General features: G+C 31.5%; 2 protein-coding genes across 2 annotated transcripts; one reads left to right on the forward strand and one right to left on the reverse strand.

Annotated features, from left to right (window-relative positions):
• Positions 1-7,976: 7,976 nt before the first annotated feature.
• LOC7471592 (EIN3-binding F-box protein 1) lies at positions 7,977-11,945 on the forward strand. Its single transcript, XM_002308629.4, has 2 exons — positions 7,977-8,234; positions 9,225-11,945. Exons 1-2 carry the CDS (start codon positions 8,210-8,212, stop codon positions 11,138-11,140), a joined length of 1,941 nt encoding a protein of 646 aa, XP_002308665.4. The 5' UTR covers positions 7,977-8,209; the 3' UTR covers positions 11,141-11,945.
• A 4,297-nt stretch (positions 11,946-16,242) lies between these two features.
• On the reverse strand, positions 16,243-17,074 carry LOC7471593 (photosystem I reaction center subunit psaK, chloroplastic). The gene is made up of 3 exons (XM_002309590.4): positions 16,879-17,074; positions 16,694-16,774; positions 16,243-16,584 (listed from the first exon to the last, which is right to left on the reverse strand). Exons 1-3 carry the CDS (start codon positions 16,960-16,962, stop codon positions 16,357-16,359), a joined length of 393 nt encoding a protein of 130 aa, XP_002309626.1. The 5' UTR covers positions 16,963-17,074; the 3' UTR covers positions 16,243-16,356.
• Between the last annotated feature and the right edge of the window lie 1,860 nt (positions 17,075-18,934).

An 18,934-nucleotide genomic window follows, 5' to 3' on the forward strand; every position in this document is an offset into this window, starting at 1 on the left:
ATTTTATTTATTTATTTTTTATTTTTAATTAATATTTTTTAATATTTTCAAATTATTTTGATATGTTGATATCAAAAATAATTTTAAAAAAATAAAAAAAAATACTATTTTAATGTGTTTTAAAATAAAAATCACTTTAAAATATAATCGTTGCCACATTCCTAAATATACTTTTAGAATTTTGTATTTGAAAAAAAATATAGTAAGATATGTTTTCTCAAACTCGGCTATTTTTATATTTTTTATTTTAAACCGTAACCAAATGTTATCTCTGATTTTTATTTAAAATCTAAATTTTAAATCCTAAATTATATCGAGTGTTGCCTTTGTTGTAAAAACCAAAACATGCAAAGTTCCTCGTTGAAAAAACCATGCTTGTTAATATTTTAATTCTCTGAAATTAAATTAACCATTTTAAGTAAAAAAAATAAAAAGGAATATTAAAGCACAAGAAAAAATTCATTGATATAATTTTAAATCACTGCATCGATTTTAGGACTAATATGTTACAAGAATTTAAAACTTATATATTTAAGATTTTATTTTCTTAATTTATAATTACTGTTTTAGAGTTTATTTATTTATGTATTAATTATGACTATTTGAAGTTTTATAACAATTAACTAAATTTCTACAGGAAAAAACATGAGGAGAACTAAATATGTGTGTCTTAAATTGCTGTCTTTTATATATGATGATTAGAAAAAAAAAATATAATTTAAAATAGACTTTCTATGATTTATAAAATGTTTTCACAATTAATCCAACCGCCACAAACTAACTTGTTATAAAATATCAATTTAAAATATAAAATGTATTTTCGAAATAATCCTTGTGAAACCTGATATAAAAAACAATTAGTATATTTCTTGCATCAGTAAAAGTTCTTAACCTTTTGCCCCGCCTCACTTGAAACCCTATCTTAATTAGCCACTGCTTTCGATTTATAAAAGATATTAATTTAATATTTTTTAAATAAAAATTAATGTGAAAAACATAAGCTCCCATAGCACCAAAGGGGGATGTATATGCAACCAAGATGGGTAAGTCGGCCCTGCACGACAAACTAAAAAATGGTTCAAGTGGGGGTTTAATCAATATTTAACCCCATAAAAAAGTAATTAACGAAGATTTAACAATGTTTAATTAACCTAACCAAGAAAAGAAAATATAAAATATGCATGGAGGATTGGAACCAAATAGTCAAACTGAGCGAGTGCATGCACTTGCAAATCTGATGAGTTGGTGACACCAAATAGTTCACGATCTTGAGTGTGTAGGAGAGGGGCAAAAATGCTTTTTATAATATTGGGCTCGTGGATTCCATGGCAATGCATATTATAAGAGAAAAAAATATTTTCAAGTGGATTCTTCTTCTTAGTTTAAGGAAGGGGAAAGACCAAGTAGATGGGAAAGAAAGCATAAACAAAGGCAAGTGCCTGCTTTTATAGAAAGGGAAGGGAATGTATGGATCCCCTGGCTAGCTAGCTTTAGTCAAGAGAGCTGGATAACAGAGAATCCCTGATCATGCCTTGGCTAAACTCAACATTGATGACCCTTTCTTGGCTTGGTCATGAATCCAAATATTCCAGTGCTCACATTTTAAGGGCTAGGGTTACTGATTAGAGAAGTATGTTTTTAATGGGGAGCTGGATATCATCCAAGATACTAGTTTATGCTTTACAGGGCCGTGTTATGTTGCGGCTCAAATAAAAATAAAATTAATGTAAAGGAAAAAAATTCAAGTTGCAAGGAACTATTTGATGTTATTATTAAATTCAGCTCAATAGATTAACCTTGAAACCTCTTGATTCGACTTTTTATCTAACTTGAATTTAAAATTAAATCATGTGTAAGTTATCCTGATATAACCTAATCGACTTGATGGGTCTAGAGATAGCATGAGTGACGGGTAAAAAGAGTGGTTTGGATTTAAAAAAAAAAAACATACAAGATGACCTTTTTCAAAAACAAATTAAGGCGACGACATATTTGATCAACCTAACTTCACAACTTAAACTATTGAATTTGTGATTCGTATAATGGACTCCACTGAGTTTAAGAATTTTATTTTTTAACTATTTTTAACTTAATTATATGATAATAAAAATAAAAATCTATAAAATTAAGCACAAACCAAATATCGAGATATTTGTTTGAGACTACGATAACTTTATAGAAAATAAATCAAAATGATTTATAAAAATAAATTTAAAATTAAAAAAATAAGAATGGAAATGAAACGAGAAAAAAAGAAGGGAAAATACAAAAAAAAGAAAAAAGAAAAAAAAGAAAGTCACCTCCTTCCATATTCACATGAACAATGAAGAAGATAATTAAGTTGGCATCTCGACTATAAATGTATCAAGAAATGTTGTTGAAATCTCTCTTACTTTATAGTATGAAATTGCAAATGGGTATTTATATATATAATAATTATACATGCATGTACAAGAACATTGGGTGCTGGAATTTCAGTTCACATCAGATAATGCATCCATGCTATCACCGTCATCTCTGTCTGTCCGCTTTCCTAGAATTAATGTGTTAATAAATGGGGGGCATGGAGGTCCTCATCAAGCCCCATAACATTTTCTTAGTTTTGTACTTTTTTTTATTGACAATTTCTTATAATTAAATTAAAATTACTTTTATTTAAAATAAACTACATCTCTTTACAAAGAAAGATATAATTGAATTAATGTTACTTTATTTTAGAATGTGTTAATAGATTTGATTTGATTGGAGTTTGTGGAAAAATTGAATTTATTTTTAAATAGATTTTAATAAGCCATCCCAACCTTAAAAGAAATTGTATTTATCTTTTAAAATTGATTTGATTTTCATTGGAATTTGTGGACAAAAAATAACTCAAAAGGCCAAATTTAAATTTTCTAAGAGGAGTTTTTATTAACTATTAAAATTTAATCCATTGACCTAATATTAAAATGAAACGGAGGACGATGGAGAGGCAATGTTGTCCAAATATATATATATTATTTTGATATATATATTTTTGAGTAAAAAATATTTTAAAAAACAATCATAATCATACTTCCAAACAAGTTCATAGTATTAACTTGCCACAACTTTAATAATCTAATTAAGAGCAAAAACAGCAATTAAAAACCTAATAATTATATATATGTACGTGTATAATATATTCTTAAAAAAAACTTTTAATAGTCGGGAATCCACTAGCCAGCTTTCACGTATCAGAGACCTCCTTGACCTCTTCTTAAACAAGTCATACGTATAATAAAATAATATAAGCCCAGAAAATAGATTGCTAGAAGAGAAAAGGATGCCCGTGAAATACAGTATAATAATACACCCTGTCAAGAGCAATATTGTTCTGTATTATCAAGTACTGCAACGTAATCTGATAGAACAAGCTCACATGCATGCTCTAGCTCTGCATAATATATATATATATATAGATATGATTTCTATTTTGAAGTTCCTGTCAGGATGCCTGGATTTCGATCCCATGACATGATCAGTGTACAGATACAACTGGATCTGTATTAAGCTAATTATAATAAGCTCAAGCTGAATAGGAAAAAGCACAGGATTTGACGAGATGGACTTCTTTGCATGGATGCATATATAGGATTTCTAAATTGGAGACATGTTTTTGTTTTATCAAGGAAAACTATGCATTGATTCATTCAACCAAGATAGATAGGATGCCTAGAAGAGATACATTAGGAGATTACGAGGGTGGATCATGGCATGTACTGGGAAAATCATGAAGCAAGAACACAAGTTGTTGATTATTATTATATATTATCATGAAGCAACAACTTGAAGTTGTGGCAAACTGAGGTAGAGAGAGAGAGAGAGAGAGAGAGAGGTGTTAGGCTTGTTTATGAAGATAAATAAATGGGGGGCCTCAGCAGTCAGATTCCGAGAACCTGTCCTGACATCTCATCAATGCATCAATTATTGCTTATTTGCATACTATTAGTCAAGATCCTCTCAAGAGGGTACTACAACTTTATATTCCACCGTGTTTTTTTTTTAAAAAAAAACTTTTCAAAGTTTGCTGCTGTGTATAGCAAGCTTGCGTTTCGTTAGATTTTGATTAGTATTTTGGGATGGAAGAAAGCAAAACAGTAAAATTAGAAAAAATATATATTTTGTTATACTTTATGTTTCAAGAATACATAAATTTATTTTATATTTCTGTTTCTTCAACCATATATATTTATGTTTTTATTATTTATATCTCTTCTAGGCAAAAAATTTATTTAAACATAATGTCTTGTAATATAAGTGATAAATACATAAAAGACAAGATTATAACTAGTTAAAAATACATTAATAATTTTGTAGTGAATTTCTATACTTTAAAATATAAAATATTTAGAGACACATCCATTTTGTCACCATCATATTCTAACCAAGTAATTAGTGCTTCTTGTTATCTTTACCTTGTTAATGTTTTTTTTTGTTATGGATTGTAAATATATATTAGGGATTTCAGTAGTTTTTGTGATTACTATTTAAAAATTAAAGTTAAAAAAAACTACAAATTATAGCTTTTTTGTAACCAAGATTTTAAAAGAGATTTTTTAATAAGGCTCATGCAAAACTATAGTGTATATCAATTAATCAAATACTATTAAGACTGTAATTGAGAGAAAATATTATTTTAACGTAGCTTCATCATCACGCGACTTAATTGAACTTAAATAAATAACTAGGACTTCCACATCTTGAATGTTTCAAAATTAAATCCAGAAATGTGTAAGAGAATAGGGAGAACTATTCTCCATAGTATGATCCAAGACTTTGAAGAAGAAATAGCTACAAGTTTGTTGTTTTCTCCCTTGTAAACATCCATTTGTTGCGAGTGATTAATATTAATTCTTCTACTGTATTTTAACCTTTCTCGGTCATTAGTCAAAGTTTAAACATAAAGAAAGCAAGTGATTTCGACATGGATCGTTTTTTTCAAAGCTATCATCATTGCTAGCATTTTAACTCTTGCTTAATTGGATTTCTACCTTCCAAATTGAAAACACTCTCGTTCATCGTGAGGTAATTTGCAATTGCCATATTTACTGAGTTTATATTTTAGACTGTTGTAAATGTTGTTTTTAAAAAATATTTAAAACTAAAAAAAATAAATATTTTTAAAAATATAATTGAAGTACAATACTAAAATACAGGACATAAAAAAACCCTTCGAGTAGCCCTTTCATGTGTTTTCTTCTATATAAATATATGTTAAGTATGGATGTTTTTCCAAAGTAAAATGAGTATGGAGCTTTTAATACATCAAAATTAAATTTTATTAATATCTTATTAAAATAAATGTATTTTTATTTTAACTTTAACAGGTCATCTTAAATGATTTATTTTTTTATTTAAAATGATATTATTTGAGTTTTTTTAAAATTAAATCTTTATTTTTTTTAAAATACATTGTTTTTCTTAAAAGATTCAAATTATGCGACATATTGACAATTTATATCTTGAACCAGGACAAGTTATGAGAGTGTTTGAGATTGTGGTAAATTTTATTTTTAAAAATTCTTTTTAAAATATTATTTTACATGAAAAAAATATTAAATTGAAGTTTTTTTTTATAATTTTAAATGTTGATGTTAAAAATAAAATAAAAACTAAAATACATATTATTTTAATATATTTTTAATAAAAAATACTTTAAAAAAATACTCTATACCATGTTATAAAACCCGATAAAAACATAATTATAAGTAGATCACACTCTCATTCTTAAAAAAAGAAAAAGAAAAGGAGAGACTAAACACGAATTTAAGAAGATTCAACATCCACTTTAAAATCAATTACGCGTTCCTAAGACCAGAACTGGTCTCGTCTTCACGGGTAATTAATCTTTCCATTCCATGTGGTTTGAAATCGAGCCTTCCTGGACCCCAATCGATCTTAATGAAAGCCCCGTCAATTTTCCTTGTGTTTTCCCATTTTAGCTTCTGTAAGCTTGCTAGTTACTTAACTCCCATGCAACTTGAAGCAAGGTCGAGTTCCAAAATTAAAAGAGTTAATTTAGATTGATTTATTATTTATTAGAAAAAAATAATTAAAATAAAGTTTTTTTTTAAAAAAAAAACAAATTAATAGGTTGATGGTCATGTTTGGATCAACTCCTTGAATATTCTTGAACTTTTAACGGGATTAACAATAATATTTTTTTATTGAATCAATTTAGATCTCAGGTTAATTTGTCAAGTCAGTCTACGTTTTAAACAGAGTTGCGTAAACATAAAAAGTAATCTTTCTTTTTGTTTTTATTTTTGTTTAATGTTGTTGATTAAAACTTGTTTGCTAGGTTGAATGATTTTAAAAGTTGTGAACATGGGGCACTGACCAAAAGCAATTCCATTAAAATCTAGCAAGAAGGGATCGATGGCTACTTTTCTGTTATGATTCAAGTTGTGTGGGCAAGGGAGACTTCATGCAATTAATGGAGATGTTGAATGCCTTTCAATTTGCCTTCAAGATGCCGTTTTGAATCGTGTTGCAAGCGTGTTCCACGAATATATATATATATATATTTTCATAATTTTATTATAAAAAACAATTTCTAATTATATAATTTATATATCAAAGCTTGGTGGCAGTGACAGACGGCAGTGGTAGGGTTACCGAGATGCGACGGTGACTATAGATTTTCTCCCTTCCATCTTGTAAGGAATCCATTGCTCGCTGCCTGTCCATAAATGGGAAGAAATTATGTGCGAAAAACTCCCCATATTTTGCTATAAATTAGCTATGAAAAAAAATCTCACATGCCATAAAATAATTCCACCCTCTTCAAAAATCATGTGAAGATCGAGGATTAATTTATCTTACCATATATATATATATATATAATCCACAAATACAATGCATGGAAGCACAAGTAGGGTTTCAAAATACGTACATGGACTTGTATTTCTTTCCTTTTATTTTGTATTTTATAGAACAATTAATACTTCTTAATTGCAGCAGCATAAGTAGCAATTTATTAACTAACACACGTTCAAAGTTTCTTGATTTTTTTTCCCTTTGAAAATCAAGATCTATTTCTTAATCTCATCCTTATTCATGATTCTAGATAATTCTAGATGCCGTGAAAAAAACTATTTTACAGAAAAGAAATCACGCAGAAGAATCTATGAAAATAATATATGAATACATTTTTCATATTGAATTTATATATAATTAGTGAAATAAAAGTCTTGTAAATTTAAATAATTAGTTATCCATAAAAAATTCTAAAATTTACATCACAGTACATTATAGTACCAAATATTATTTAGAGGGTGTTTGAGAATATAATTGCGGTTGATTTTCAAAGTGTTTTTCACTCGAAAATGCATCAAAATAATATTTTTTTTATTTTTTAAAAATTATTTTTGATATTAGCGCATCAAAAAAATCTAAAAATACCAAAAAAATATTAATTTTAAATAAATAAAAAATAATGTTTTTTACAAATTTTTTTATATAATTGTGTCAAAATGAAAAACTTTTTCAACCAAAACAAAACAATTTTTTTATTAATAAAATATTTTCCTCATATAATTTTTTCCTCCACAATCCATAATGATAATGAAGAATAATCCTCATCTTCTTTATAAAAAACATGTATTTTTATTAAAATAAAAATTAAATTAATCTTAATCAATTCGAGATTAACTCTTGACTGAAACTTAGGCTAGATTGAGCTACAAGTTAGGTTTTATAACTAATTACCCAAACTAGACAGCCTCGTAGACATAACTATTCTCAGATAATATTTTTTATTTTTATTTTGGAAAACCTCAAATTTAAATAAAAAGGAAAAAGCAAAACCACTATCTGTATTCAATGAATCAAAAAGTGGCGAGAGAATATTAACATAACAAAGCAACCCCACCTCCTCTCATGTGCAAATTCATTGCATGTGGGGTGTACTGGTGTGTATTGTCATGTACCATAACCCCCCGTTCACTTTTTGTAATAAAAGCCTCTCATTACCTAAAACACACATTCTTCATTCATTTATCTCTCCTTTTTCCCCTATCTAATAGGGTTCCCATGTCCTTGTAGCTCAAACATCTCTCATGAATTCTTGTTTTTCTGATATATACAGTTTTTTTCTGGTGTTTATCTTCTCGGGCTCTCTCTTTTTTTCTCTCTTTGGAGGGTTTTTGGGTGGATTTTACCTCTCAGGGTTTTTTGAGCTGCTTCCATGTCTAAGGTCTTTGGATTTGCTGGTAAAGACTCTGAATTTTTCTTTTATGTTCTCAAATTCCATGCTTTTTTTTGTTTTGTCTTCTCTGCTGAATTATATGTCTAGTTAGCTTTGATATAATCTTTGCTTTTGATCATATGGAATTGTTGATGTCTGATACATAAGAGTTTCTTTTTTGGGATTTTTTTTTCCTGTTGACCGTATGGGTTTTAATGAATTTTGTTATTGGAGAGGTTATTTTTAGAGCTTATTTTGGAGTTTTTTTTAAAAGTTATAGGTTTTTTAGACTCGGTTTTATAGGATAGGTGCTATGTTTGAAGATAGATCTTGAAGATGAAGGCTTGTTGTTTGCCTTCAAATATATTTATTGGGGTTTGTTTTGGTTTTTGGTCTATAGCTGTAAATCAGGTATGTTAGGATTGACCTGAGGGTTTGTTGTGAGAGAAATTGTTCTTTGAGATTTGATGAAGCTGTCTGTTTATGGATCTAGAGGGTTTGATATTGTCTAAGAAAATCAGATATTGCTTAAACTGTATGTTGTTGTTTTGGGCACATAATAAGCAGATGAAATCTGTAATCTTATTATTCAGATTCGAATTCACTACGGCTTGTTGACTTGTATAAACAATTTACTGGTGGAAAAAGATGAAGCCTTTCAGATCTTAATCAATGAATAATTGTTGATCGGAATTTGCACATAAGATCAAAATTGGAAAGTTTCGTTTGAGATATGTGCTTGTTGTTGTTTGACCAATAATCATTTTGATAGTTATTGGTAGTAATCTGTTTTAACTTGCGTTTCTTGTAAGTTTATTAGTTACTTGTAGTCTCTTTAGTCTTAGAACTCATAAAGAATCTGTTTTGTAGTTGTTAAAGGAATTAATTATCAACTTAAAACATTCTTGCTTTTGGATTTTGGAGGATACTGATTGCAGTAAATTTATTGTATTTGTTTGATAAGTGCTAGCTGGATTTACTTTATTAATGGAGGATATTGGTTTTGGTTTTGTAGGTGAAAATGATTTTTGCCCTGGGGGGCCAATTTACACAAACCATAAGGAGCAGAACCTCTTTTTGTCTATCGGCCGTCCTGTGGACGTGTACTTTCCTTCACGCAAGAGGTCTCGCATCAGTGCTCCATTTGTCTTCACTGAAGAGAGATTCGAGCAGAAAAAGCAAGCTTCTATTGAATTTTTGCCAGATGAATGCCTCTTTGAAATCTTCAGACGTTTGCCTGGAGGCGATGAGAGAGGTGCCTGTGCATGTGTTTCAAAGCGTTGGCTTAGTCTTCTAAGCAATATCTGCAAGGATGAGCTTTGCAGCCAGAACGAATCAGCTAAAAAGAACACTCAAGTGAAAAGTGAGGTTGAAGATGAGGAAATCGAGGGTGATGGATATCTGTCCAGGAGCCTGGAGGGGAAAAAGGCCACAGATATTAGACTTGCAGCCATTGCTGTTGGAACTGCTAGTCGGGGAGGATTGGGCAAGCTTTTTATCCGTGGAAGCAATTCCAGTCAAGGAGTGACAAAGGTAGGCCTGAGAGCAATTGCTCGTGGATGCCCATCTCTGAAGGTTCTTTCCCTGTGGAATTTGCCGTCTGTTGGGGATGAAGGTCTATCAGAGATTGCAAATGGCTGTCACAAGCTGGAGAAGCTAGATCTTTCCCAATGCCCTGCAATTACTGACAAGGGTTTGCTTGCAATCGCAAAGAGCTGCCCCAATCTGACTGATCTAGTGATAGAATCTTGCACAAACATTGGTAATGAAGGTCTGCAAGCTGTTGGCCAACATTGCACCAATCTGAAGTCCATTTCAATTAAAAACTGCCCAGCTATTGGGGATCAAGGAATTGCAGCCCTAGTATCTTCCGCCACAAATGTTTTGACAAAGGTGAAGCTCCAAGCTTTGAACATCACTGATGTGTCCCTGGCTGTTGTTGGACACTATGGCAAGGCAGTAACTGATCTTTTTCTGACAAGCCTCTCAAATGTCAGCGAGAGGGGTTTTTGGGTCATGGGTAATGGCCAAGGGTTGCAGAAGTTGAAGTCCATGACAGTTGCATCCTGTGTGGGATTGACAGATACTGGACTTGAAGCTGTGGGAAAGGGTTGCCCAAATTTGAAACAGTTCAACCTCCACAAGTGTTCCTTCTTATCTGACAATGGACTCGTCTCATTTGCAAAATCTGCAGTGTCACTCGAGAGCCTGCTTTTAGAGGAGTGCCACAGGATCACCCAATTTGGGTTTTTTGGTTCCCTTTTAAACTGTGGTGCAAATCTGAAGGCTGCTTCTCTCGTGAACTGCTTTGGGATTAAGGACTTAAAGCTAGACTTGCCTGAGCTGTCTCCTTGCAAATCCCTGCGATCATTGTCCATCCGCAACTGCCCTGGTTTTGGTGATGGTAGTCTTGCTTTGTTGGGTAAGTTGTGCCCGCAACTGCAGAATGTGGAATTGAGTGGGCTTCAGGGAGTAACTGATGCTGGGTTTCTCCCAGTGCTTGAGAACTGTGAGGCTGGCCTGGTGAAGGTTAACCTCAGTGGTTGTGTCAATTTGTCCGACAAAGTGGTGTCAGTGATGACTGAGCAGCATGGTTGGACTCTTGAAGTGCTAAATCTTGATGGATGCAGGAGGATAACCGATGCAAGTTTGGTGGCAATAGCAGAAAACTGTTTCTTGCTATCTGACCTTGATGTCTCAAAGTGTGCAACCACTGATTCTGGTATTGCAGCCATGGCTCGCTCAAACCAGCTCAATCTGCAGGTCCTCTCTATGTCAGGTTGCTCTATGATATCAGATAAGAGCTTACTTGCCCTCATAAAACTGGGCCGGACCCTCTTGGGGTTGAATCTCCAGCACTGCAATGCTATTAGCAGCAGCACTGTTGATGTGCTTGTGGAGAGGTTATGGAGGTGCGATATTCTTTCCTAATTGGGGAAAGGTTAAAAACTTAATCCAAGATTAGGGTTGCAGATGTAAAGGTCGGGGGTTCAGAGAAAGCAGGAAGCCTCAGATAATAGTCAGCTTTTGTGAGCAGCAGCTCCCGCTGCAGCTTTGTTTAGTTTTTGGGCCCATCAGCTATGGGTCTTTCCACTACCATCAGAACTTGGGTTCCCTTTTCCCGGGAATGTGGCCATTTACCCTCTTTTTTTCTCAGGTTTCCGTTCACTGGGAATCTGTTAGAAGTGCTAGTTTCTTCGTGGCCACCGTTCCCTGAGAATACAGTAGCCAAGTTCTGGTTCCAGGTTTCTTTTCTTTTTTTCTTTTTTCTTTTTTCCCTTAATGTTTCAGGGTGTTATCACTCGGTGTTTTAGTTCAGCATCATGACTACCATGGTTGGCTGAAGCTTTTTCGTGAAGTACCAGTGTCAAGTCTGTCCATATCAGGCTTTCAGTTCCTTTGTTTTTGTAATCATGTTTCTGAACGTGATGGTTGGGTCGCTGTTTTCCTCGAAGGGTGGGTTACCAATACTGGTCTGTCTTTCTGGTTGCTTTTGGCAGTTTGACTTTTCGGTGCCTCGTCGTCTAGGGTTTTGGCCGTGGCAGCAAGTTATACAGTCTGCCATGACAACCTCCTCTTTCATGAGGGGTTGCTTTTTTATCCAAGCCCTAGTTTTTTACAGGCTCCATTTCTTCATGAACTGTATCTTGCAACCTTTTTTATCATGTAATGAAATAGATATCCACCCTTTTTGTGATGTATGTTTTTATCTTAATGGAAATGATTATAAATAAAAGCTTCTGCATCAATCTATCATAATTTTTCTTCTGATGATAACAGGAAGTCATTACATAAGAATTACAGTGGAACCCTTTTCAACAAATCCTATCTCAAAACAGTATCCTTTGCTTCTGGTATGAATGGGGGGTCAAGCATGCCATAGTTGATGAAGGCTTGTTTGTGACACATGAATTTACGGGAGACATGGTGGTTCATGTGGGGTCACATGTTGCTTGACTTGAAATTTGGTTTCGATTTGTTAGGAATGACTTCATGCTGAGTTGGGTTCAATGTATCCAGCAGGTGAATTGAATTTGCTACTTATTTTTCTTCTGTGGTGTCTAGACTTTAATAGGAAGCTTCATAGCTGTCTTTGTCCTTGTACAATGTCTGGGAAAGTGCGAGGAAATGGAAGTTTTCAGCTGAAACTGTTGACAAGATGGCTACGTAAGCTGATAACTATATGATAAAAAAAAAACTCAACAATACACTATGAAAAAGGAAGGTTCACACCCACCGAGTAGAATAGTTAATTTTTTAAAACTAATCAAGACAGGCACTTTTAACTGCGGTTCACCGTAAAAAGCATCATGCCAATTGCAGTTTAAAACGTGGTTGATCACTTGGAGAAGCAAGTTTTTAGTTTTATATCCTTATCCAAGAAAAAAGTTTTAGTTTTATGTTGATGATTATGTTGAAGCATGCAATATAATCAAGAATGGATCTGAAAAATCTAGAGTGGTTAGCTACATAATCTCTCAGATGATCATGGCGAGATGTGAAAGGGCAGCATAATTCAAGAAGCTGATCGTAGAAAAATCTGTAGTGGTTAGCATAAGAATCCAACTTAGTGGAAACCCATCTTTTTGCCAGCTTTCTTTCACCATCTCATTACTGAACTTTTGACTTGGGAATCTCATTTTTGTGTCTGGTTAACGATTGGAGTTCTCAAATCAATCACAAAAATCCATTAAAAATAAATTAAGCAGTGCTATATTCAAAAGATCTCATCATCACTAACAAGATATCTCATGTCCCCATGTGATTGTGAAATTGGCAATTTACAAATCCCACCATGGATTTGACAAATCTTGTCACATGAGAGAAGGAGCTTGGAACTGGGCCTTCCAAGTTTGACAAATTTAGTTGAAACTTCCGAGGGCTGCTTAATGAGGGCTAATCTGATATTTCTTGCCTGTTTGTGTAGACTTTTTTTCCCCTCCCAACAGTTGAAGTATTTTTGAGACTTTTTGTGTATCAAGATCAAATTTCTTTTTAGTTATGTCTTAAGTGGGATATTTATAGCTTTACTTAATGCATTCACTAGAAATTATGGATTAAAAAACGAAAGATTCAGAGACTTAATTAGGTTTAAAATGAGAAAAGTATTGATTTTGGACCTTGCATTTAATGTTTAAAGTTGTGGTTATGCAAGAAATAACACTTAATGGTGTCTAAACCATAGCTATAGCATCCAATTTAGGATGTAACCCAGCTCAAAGGAAAATGTCAAAATGACACGACATTGCTTTGATAATTTTTAAATGAAAAAAAAAATATCTTGACAAAAAAAAATGAAAAGAGATCATTTTAAATAATACACACACACACATATATATCATCAAAGTTAACCTAGCCAAAATCTACTCAAGTTCAGCCAAGTCAAGTAGCGAGTTGATTTGTTGAATCATTCAAGTTTAACTAGATTAATTTATTATCCAATTCAAAAACAACTTGAGAAACTAGTCAACTAGTTGTACCAAGTTTGATAAGAAAGAGCAAAAGAAATCATGAAAATACCTTTTGGTATTCTTCAAATATCAATTTTTTCTTCCTTAAATTGCTTATTGGACCTCGATTTTGTAATGCCAGTGGATATAACAAATAAGCTTTAAGACGTGAAGATCATTATCTTTAAGGTATTAATTGCCTCCATTACATGTGCTGCAGAGTTAAATCAATATATCTTCAGAATACAGCAAAATCTTAAATTTATACACAATAACTTCTATAAGTTTGTTAAGAAGTTATGTTTTGTTTCTGATAAACATAAACAGAGAGTTTGTGGAGGAAAATTAGAGAGAGAGAAAGATTATTTCTAATTAATTTTTGTCAACATCAAACTGATATTTATAAAGAAAAAAATACCCTTTCAGATCAATATGTCTATAAAATTTAGAGGCACACCTCTTCAAACCAATGTGTGTGTGTGTATCAATTTTGGCTTTCCCTTCAAATCTTTCCTTCAACATCCAAATCTATTGATTTGATGTCCCTTATATTATAAGGTATAACGAAATCTTTTACATTTTCAATATGGGATAAAGTTCTCTTTAATATTTAATATATAAGTTATATTTTAACAACAATCCTCCACTTAACTTGTAATATTAGGTGGCACCATGGTTCATGTATAAAAGAAGATATCTTTAGATTTAAATATCTCCCAAGGGTAAGCATTTCAGTACTCTAATGAAATCATGATGGCAAAAAAGCTAAAATTAGGATTTCATTCAATAGAATTGGAAATACTACACGCATGATCCAATTAATCCAAAACAAAAGTTCACTATTATTTTAGCACTAATATGGTCTTGTGCTACTTCTTGAATTCATGAACATTTACAAAATTTTCAAACTTTGGATGAAGCGGAACCATTTCATATATTTGTATAGGTGAAATTTACTTCTTACATTGAGATTTCATTAAAAGTGTTAATCACTCATCCTCCCATTTATTTGGAATGCTAATTTTTTAAATCTTGATTTCATACACAAATTAGTATACATCACTCTTACTAATAATTTGTTATTACCCATGAAACTTCTAACTAGTAAAGATATTAGTAAAAGTTGGGTTCGTGTTATTAGTAAGTTTAATTAAATGGTTTTAATCTCATACTAGTAGAAGTGTTTCTAACTAAATCTCATGAGAGACCTTTAGTGAAAAGATCTACTAGATTATTGCAGGATCTGACATACATAATGATAATTATATCGTCAGAAATTAATTGCCTTACATATTCATGTCTCAAACTGATGTCTAGATTTTTCATTGTAAATTTTACTAAATATTTTAGACATAGTTGCTTGATTATCACAGTGTAAAGAGATAGATGACATCGGTTGTGGTCACAACTTAATATCCAATAACATATTTCTCAATTATTCTGTCTCCTTACCTGCGGCTGCTAGAGTTATGAATTCAGATTACATTGTAGAGTGAGTTATGCATATTTGTTTCTTTGAAACCTAGAAAATAGCACTGCTTCTAAAATAAATATTCATTTAAAGATTGACTTATTATTACTTACATTAGTTATCTAACTAGCATCATTATAACTTTAAAGTACAACTAAAAAATTATTATAAAATAATCCAAAATTCACAGTCGTTTTCAAGTAACCAAACACTCTTGTAATTGCTTTCTAATGATCATTACTAGGATTACTTGTATATCAAGACAATTTACATACCGTAAAAGCAATATTTGGTCTAGTACAATGCATGACATAAATTAAGCTATTAATTGCACTAATATATTTAATTAGAGCAATTGATCTACTAGTATTTTCTGTCAACTTAAAGAAAACATCTTAAGGAGTATTTGCTTCTTTGATATTCAAATGATTAAATTTATTTAAGATTTTATCAATATAATGAGATTGACAAGGAGCAAAACCTTTCACTATGTTTTCTTACTTTGATATCCAAAATTATATCTAACTCATTTAAGTTCTTCATTTTAAATTTCGAGGTTATATATTTCTTAGTATCATTCATGTTAGTACTAATAATAAACATGTCATCCACGTAAAAACATAGTATCACACCGAAATCATCTATAAATTTAGAATAAATACATTTATCATCACTATTATGTTTGAAACCATATTTTAAAATTACAGAATTAAATTTCTTGTGTCATTGTTTAGGTGCCTTTTTCAATCAATATAGAAATTTAATCAATTTTCAGACTTTATATTTATTTTTTGGTAGAGCAAAACCCTCTAGTTATTTCATATAGGCCTCTTCATCTAATTCATAGGAAAGTTATCTTAACATTATTTGATGTATATATAAATTATAAATTGATGATAATACCAAAAGTATTTTCATAATCTGTATATGAACCACCAGGGCATTTGTATAAAAATAGCCTATTTAACTACCTAATATACTAATATACAAGCTATATTTTAACAGTTTTTAGGCTATTTGCAGCTTCGTTTTTTCTCAGTTTTTTTCTTTGGTCTTCACTCTTTAGCCATGTAGGATGTTCTCTTAACTTGATGTTGAACAAAATTTGATAGTTGACGACAAGCTGTTCCTCAAAATATCAGACAAAGAAGCATTTACATGGGGAGGAAAACGGCAGAGACAGAATTAAAAGCAAAGTACTTCGATCAAGATGCTTATAAAGATTTTTACAATGCACCAATGTTCTTAAGACCAAGAACAACTCCAACACCAATTATGTGACCAACAGACCCACATGCCAAGGTATCAGCAAGAGTGAAACCAGCTGGATCGCCAGTTTGTAAGCCCGAGTCCCTCACTTCAAGCTTCAATCCTGCAGTTGCCTTCCTGTTTGCTGATGGGGCTAACCCAAATCTCCCAGCAAATAGCATGAGGCTTGTGCTAGTCACCATTATCTGACAATTTAGAAAGCATAAACTGTTTCAGTCCCTATTTAATCCTTGTAAGAAAGACGTTCAATTCTCTTGCAAGATAACAAATACATAAATCAGTAAAAATCATTACCAAATTTGTGGGCGAACCAATGAAATCCATACGAGCACCCAGGGCTCCATTTCCCTTTCGCCTTGTAGGCTGAACAGCTGCCTGCATGATGTACAAGAAATTTCAACTTCGATCAATATTGTCTACATATGTTCAAGAGAAGACAACCTTAATTACCCTAGCTCTTGTTAGTATATATCACTAACCAGGGATTTTACGGGGGCAGCTGAGGGTCTCAGGCCACTGAATTGTGGGAGAGCAGTAGCAGTCATCATGGTAGTGGCTGCCATTTTTGCTTCTTTGAATGAAAAAAATTGACCCAGGAAAACCACTCTCCTCCCTTATTTTATAATTTTTTTTAAATTTATTTATAGTACAATTTGGGATCTAAAAGACCATAGCCACAAATTGCTCTTGTGGCTTCAGAACGTTAGGAATGGATACACTTAGATACAGGTAGCTGACTTGGCATTCGGCTATAGGACTGCTCAGTTGGATAAGGTTTCTTGCTGAGCTTGTTGGCAAGATATCTGTCTTACCCAAACTAGGAAAATTAGTCCTACGGTTAATGTAAATATAATGGCTAATCATCTTTTAAGCTGATGTTGCCTGGCATTCTGCTATGTGAATCTTTGACTGTGTAGCGAGACATCAGTTGGATAAAGCTTTGCTTTGAGGCCCTTTTGGATGATCTAAAATGGCATGAGACGGTCCTCTTGTTCATATTGCCCACTTTGATTTTTCTGTGATCTTGGTTCTGAAAGCAGTTGGTATTGTAAGTTAATCTCACTCGTGTTAACTAATGATGGTTTACGTGTTTATGTGGTTGGACATGTTGCTTTACATAAAGTGTGAATGATAATGCATAATAGTTTTTAAAAATATATTTTGTTTGAAAATATATTAAGATTATTTTTTTTTAATTTTTAATATCAATGTATCAAAATTATCGAAAAATAATAAAATAATATGTTAATTTAATATTTTTTCAAGTGAAATATATCTTTAAAATATATAAAAAAAAACATAAATTATTACACTTTCTAACACTCGTTGGTTTCTCAAATAATATATTAAGAGAGCAATAATATTAATCATCTTTTAATTAATGTTACTTATTATTTAAAAGGAGAACAAAAAAAAAATACATATATTGACATAGTATTTGGTTAATATCTTGAGATATAAGAGATAAAGATAATGTAGAGAGAATATATGTCTACATGTTATATTATACCATATACTAAAAGAGATCAATATTTCACTGTAGATTTGCACAGTGAAATACTAATTTACCCCTTGATGGGCGAACTAAAAGGGCTTGGATTTAGGGGTAGGAGAGTGTTTTTCACGGGACATATTGGTCTTTACTAGAAATGGAAGGGTTTGACAGTATTTTAATATTTTCTTTGCACAATGTGATTACTTAATTGCCCTTAAAAGATTAAAAATAAAGACTTAGGTTAAGGGCTTTTTAGTTTTTGACTTAATTTTTAAATAAGAACATTACTTCATTGTCTTTGGAAATTAAAAAAATAAATTATCTTTGACTTAGAGGTTCTTTTTTCATTTAGATGTGGTGATTTAGTAGTTATTGAGTGTTACTGGGACACTAAAGTAATTTGATAAATAAGAAAATTTTAAAAAAATCAGAAATGTATAAACAATGTTCGCTGCTTTCGGACAACACATGCAGCGTTGTCTAGTGGCCAAAACCATGTTTATAGAGTGGCAACTAAAGCATCTTGGTGTCCCGTCCACAAATAAATGGCGCGTGTAGCCTAATTGTGGCTTTAAAAAACTTAAATCAACCCTTGAGGTTTGTTGTACGCAATATTTAATCTTTATTCTCTTTATTATAATTTTTAAATTTTAGAATAATTTATGAAATTAAGGTTTTGTTTTTAATTTAGTCACTGTTCTCTTTATTGCATTTTTTTATATTTAGAATAATTTATTAAATTAAGAATTTTTCCAATTTTATTCCCAATATTCATATTCTTTTTATTACTATTTTTTTATTTTTTATATGGTTTTTGCAATTTTGTTTTTTTTGCATGTCAAATCTAATTTTTTTTTTATTGTTGTATTTTTTGACCTTGCAAGATTTTTTTTAGATTTTTTTTATTTCATCTTCCAACATTTAATTAGCCGGGTGTATAGCTTTTTAGTTGAGTTCGGGTCTAAAATTTAACGATTTACAGGTTTAAGAGATTAAACCCAATTTACAAAGTTGACACGGGTTTCCTTGTTTTTTTCCTG

Source organism: Populus trichocarpa, chromosome 6 (assembly GCF_000002775.5).
Source record: "Populus trichocarpa isolate Nisqually-1 chromosome 6, P.trichocarpa_v4.1, whole genome shotgun sequence".
Classification (NCBI taxonomy): domain Eukaryota; kingdom Viridiplantae; phylum Streptophyta; class Magnoliopsida; order Malpighiales; family Salicaceae; genus Populus; species Populus trichocarpa.